We start from the raw sequence: 4686 nt of genomic DNA on the forward strand, positions 1-4686 counted from the left end.
TATTAGGAAGAACTGTACTTTGTATATCTATTTGTGAACCAATTAACTGTGGCATTTTTGCATACACTATCCTACTAATAGTTTTAAAAATACAGTTCAGAATGATAAAAGTGACTTTTATTAGCCACACTTAATGTTGTCACCGTTTCAAGAGGCTTGACCAACATTAAAATATTCTCAGAACAAAATAAGTAAATAAGCTTTCATTTATCAAGTGGGAGGTGAAGCAGAAAAGTTAATTCATTGGAAAAGTCAAGAATACAGTCATGTGGGATGAGAACCAAGGACAGAAAACAAGAAGATATTATTCTAGTTTGTTAACTCTGATGAAGAGAAATAGTGATCGACTAATCAGTGTTGTGAACGTTATGCCAATTATAGAAGAATGTTACATGAAACAAGTAAAATGGGTCAAACGTTCAACTATATCTCAGATTGCCCCCAGTCCAAAGAAAGTTAGTTGTGCTTAATTGCCATTAACTTTATTGAAACTTGAGCTTGGCTTTCTCTGGATTGAGGGCCATATCTGTTAAATACATCCTATATTATTATACTTCAAAGATAATTAAATGCTATTGTTATATTCTGTAATTTCCTACAGACAGTGCTGTTACAATTATCAGCTATCATAAAATTTTAAATAAATCCTCAGTGTTTGAAGGAGTATAACAATGCATTTATAGCCAGATTGAACAACACTTTCTGATTTTTTTTAAAAAAATACAGATATTATTATTTTAAACCTCAACCTACTTTTATGCTTGTGCAGTATCTAAGGCATTGGGACCTGTTTGAAGTCTAAAGTTGCTTCCTGGTTATAAATGTTAAAAATATTTAATCAGCAGGGGATATCTACCTTTGGAGTTCAGCTTTTATACACTAAAAGACTTTCATCTAAATGTCTCCATGCAGAGAATCTACTTTTAACAAAAACTGGTGGCAAGTAATAAAAAAGGACAAACCAGTTGTTACCCAGTGTTAAAAATACAGTTAAAGAAATAAAAAAAATCCACCATCCTGTATCTTAAAATGCTCATTTGAAGCCTACAAGCTTTTCTAAAACCTCATGAGCTTTGACACAACTACTAAATAGTAGACTGAAACCAAAGCCAAAAAAAAGGATCATTTCTTTTCTCCTACAAACTTTCTTCAACAAACTTGTTGGTAAACCATACCAGTATGCTGCACACATCACCAGGTTCTGTGATCCATTGCCCAGAACAGCACACTATCACATTCCTTTGACTAAGGACAGAATTCTTTACCACTTAGTATAAAAAACCCACACCTTCCCTATAAAAGGGAACTCAACTGCGAGACCTCTGCAAAATTTCCATATATTTAAAATTCCATGGAATCAGTAATTTGCAATGAGTCTTCCAGTGTAATAAAATCTTCCACATTCTGTTCTGGATTGATTGTTATCCCCTGGGTTTTCAATGTGTTATGAGCATTCATGAACTTCTGCAGATACTTTGAGGTATACAGCCAGTGGTGCTTCAAGACATCCTCTATTTCATAGCACTTGGACTGCCTGGCATTCATTTTCCGAAAACGCCTAAATAGTTTGTTTCCAGACTCATTTCCTTCACTTGCCCAAGCACCAATAGAACCATCTCTTTCTATAATTTCTGGCACATGAGCAAGAGTTTTGTGGAAGTAATTGGTTATCTTGCCCTCGTATCTGTACTTGAATTTTGTGGACAGCAACTCTGCAAAACGTTGAGAGTTGAAGCTATACTGGCACAGTAGTTCTGGGCACTCTTTGCTGGGACATGAAGATCGCCATACTGGTTTCATCTTTAGGTAAAGGTCCACAAGTTCTCTGAGTGCTTCCTGTCGGTCTTCACTCTTTATGAGTTCACAGACCGCTTCGACTGTCTCTTTTGACATGAGCTTTCTAGCAAAGTTTCCATTCATCCTTGTTACAGGCTTCAGGTTCATTTTCTTCCTCAGCTGCTTGTCAAGCGTTGACTGCCATCTCTTCCTCTCTTCTTTTGATGCACTGGGATTTTTGTATACCTCACCAATCTCAAACTGGAATATCTTGTAAAATTCAGCGGCATTGCCGATGTCACAGTGCAACGCATCTACTGAAGGAACCGTCTCGATAAAAGGCTTGGCCGAAACACCTTTTACTCTGTCACGTAGTTCATCGACAGTTTCATGATAGGGGTTGGACCTCCATACTTCATACCGCTCCAGGTTTTCAGCATGACTTCTTGTGATGGAGTGCAGGACCAAGTTCTGAGAGGCTTCCAAGCGAGTTGAATCGCAGAGTGTACAAATATATGTAGAACCCGAAGCTTCAAGGCCCTCTACTTCACGAACAAGTTTTTCATCATATCCAGTGCCCCTAAAGATAAATTTGAAGGTTCTTGGGATTCCACCCATATCAAGTATCAGTTCACTGCTTTTCATGGCCTCTCTTTCTGCTACAAGAGGACTCAGGATAGCAGTGAATGTCTCGTGGTCTGATTCATCAGCAAGCATTAGGCATAAGGGTTTGCAACACAGTTCTGAATTGGGCTTGTTTTCTTCAAAAATTCTTATATTTTCATTGCCATGAGCCATGGTGATGTTCATGACTGTAAAAGAGAATCGAACTGCTTTTTCGGGGACAGCTGGGCCACAGCCATGCTTTTCACTGACGTCTCCCATTCCATCACAGGACTCTTTGAGCACCACAGTGAAGGGTCCTTTCAAATAATCATCCAGATCATGAGCTTTCAGTCCTTCAAGGATGTCTTCTTCCATATCCATCAAGGCAGACACCAAGGCAGCATCATACCGAAATCTTTTTGCAATGGTATCTACTGGGTAGTCATCAACCAAATGTTGTAGGCCTGCAAGTCCATCTATAATGCCTACTTCTGTGTTACTAGACACATTTTTCAAAGGTGGTTTCCATTCAAATGGATGATAACCTGGCAGAAGGGCCTTTTCAGCAGTTCGGAGTGCATGCAGTGGCTGGAAAATCTGCCTTCCTGTTATCGCTTTTATAGTCCTATACATTTTATGGTACTGGCTACAGCTGAGAAAAGTGTTCACTCGAATGGCCAAGCAAACGGCTGGATGAAGTCCTGATCCTTTCCCTTGCATCATAGCTTCCAGCTCATCAGCTTGTCTGTGTTCATTTCTCGCTCTCAGAGCCAGCAGAAATAAGGTTAGACACACAGACTTCACATCTCCGCCTTCTTCTTTCTCAGCAAATGCTTTCACTTGAAGCTTGAGTTCTCTCAGGCGATGCTTTTGGGCTCTCCGGGTCAGTGAAAGTAAGTGTTGCCTTGGTCGGCCACCTTTATTTACATGCACGTAAGTCCCTTTGTCTTTTTTCTCCTTGTGGCTGGAAAGGTGGTGGCTGTATTTTCCAAGAGTGACTTCCTCGTGACAGTCTTTCACTGGACACCTCACAGCCAAAGTGTTGAGTACGTTCAGGAAGGATCTCACAGGGTTCACCAGATCAGTCGGAAAACAAGGATAGCGACAGACTGGGCAATAACTTCCTATTACTTTGAGGCACTTAAGGATGCAGAGTCTGCAGAATAAGTGCTTGCATGTTGTTTCTATTGGGTCAGCCAGGATATGCTCACAAATCTGGCAAGAGATTGACTTTACAAAATCTGCAGGATAGTCTATTGTGAGCATCTTGGTACTGAGATGGATCTTTTTGCAGTTGGTAATCTTTTTCATGATGCTTTTGCTGTTGAGTTGCTTTTGGTTTCTTGCATACATTATCTTTCTAGCACGTTCAGCAAGGATCCTGAGCTTTTTGCTCGCCTGTGGATTTGGGGCTGGCTTCTTTCTCTTTATTCCATGGGAGGAAGTGCCACAAACATCACAGCTCATTGAATGGGGGTGCCACTCCATGGTGCCTTTCCGTGGAAAATACACTTCACATGGGGCACTGCTGAACTTCCTCTGGATAACGCTCCAGCAGTTGTGACAAAAATTGATAGGATGGATTGTGTCCATGTCGCCTCTCACATCAATCTTAAAGACCTTGTTAAGTAGATCAGGCCAAGAAGTGGCCCTTCTTTCTTTTTTTCTCAGAAGGGCCTGCATTTCGTCATCCACTGGCCCATGTACTGGGTGGCTTCCCTTACAAGGATCATTTTTAAACGAACAACCGCATATGCGACAGAGGTGCTGCAAGTTTACTCGGTGTGCTTCAATTTCTCTTTGGTTTATATAAAATTCCTCTTTATCTATAGCCTGCATGCCATTGTTCAGATTTTTTCCTGTATGAAAGGGCTCTGGCGGCATTAAAGGCATTGCATCATTGACTTTGTCCGAAGAGGCTGCCGCTTTTCCTTTATCGTTGTTAGCCAGATGGCTCTCTTCAGGAAGTGACTTTTCAAGAGATCTCACTTTGAAGAGCTTGAATTTCCATTCTGAAAACTTCTTATATGGCTGTTGAGTTTGTTCTGATGTGGAGCACAAGTTCACACTTGGTGGTGCCAGCATCTCCATGGCTGGCAGATGTTGAATTGCCTAAGAGGGGAAAAAGAAAGGACAGTGAGAAGCTGGAAAAGAAGTTAAGTGATGCAAAGTGAATGCTATAAGGGTAAATAAATGCTGCTGTTAAGTGTCAGTATTAGTAAATGAGGCTTCCTGGCATTACCGGTTAGCTAGCAGAAATGCCCATCAAGTACTGAAAATATATTGACATGCCCAGTCTAGAGA

At 40.6% G+C, this 4686-nt stretch overlaps 1 protein-coding gene across 1 annotated transcript; it reads right to left on the minus strand.

Moving 5' to 3' along the window:
- Window positions 1-1341: 1341 nt before the first annotated feature.
- Window positions 1342-4473, minus strand: RAG1 (recombination activating 1). Its single transcript, XM_056851919.1, has one exon. It carries the CDS (start codon window positions 4471-4473, stop codon window positions 1342-1344), a length of 3132 nt encoding a protein of 1043 aa, XP_056707897.1.
- Window positions 4474-4686: the final 213 nt, after the last annotated feature.

Source organism: Euleptes europaea, chromosome 6 (assembly GCF_029931775.1).
Source record: "Euleptes europaea isolate rEulEur1 chromosome 6, rEulEur1.hap1, whole genome shotgun sequence".
NCBI lineage: Eukaryota > Metazoa > Chordata > Lepidosauria > Squamata > Sphaerodactylidae > Euleptes > Euleptes europaea.

Coding starts and splice junctions, on each gene's coding strand:
- RAG1 (XM_056851919.1), bottom strand. CDS start 4,473: ATGGAGATGCTGGCACCACCAAGTGTGAACTTGTGCTCCACATCAGAA.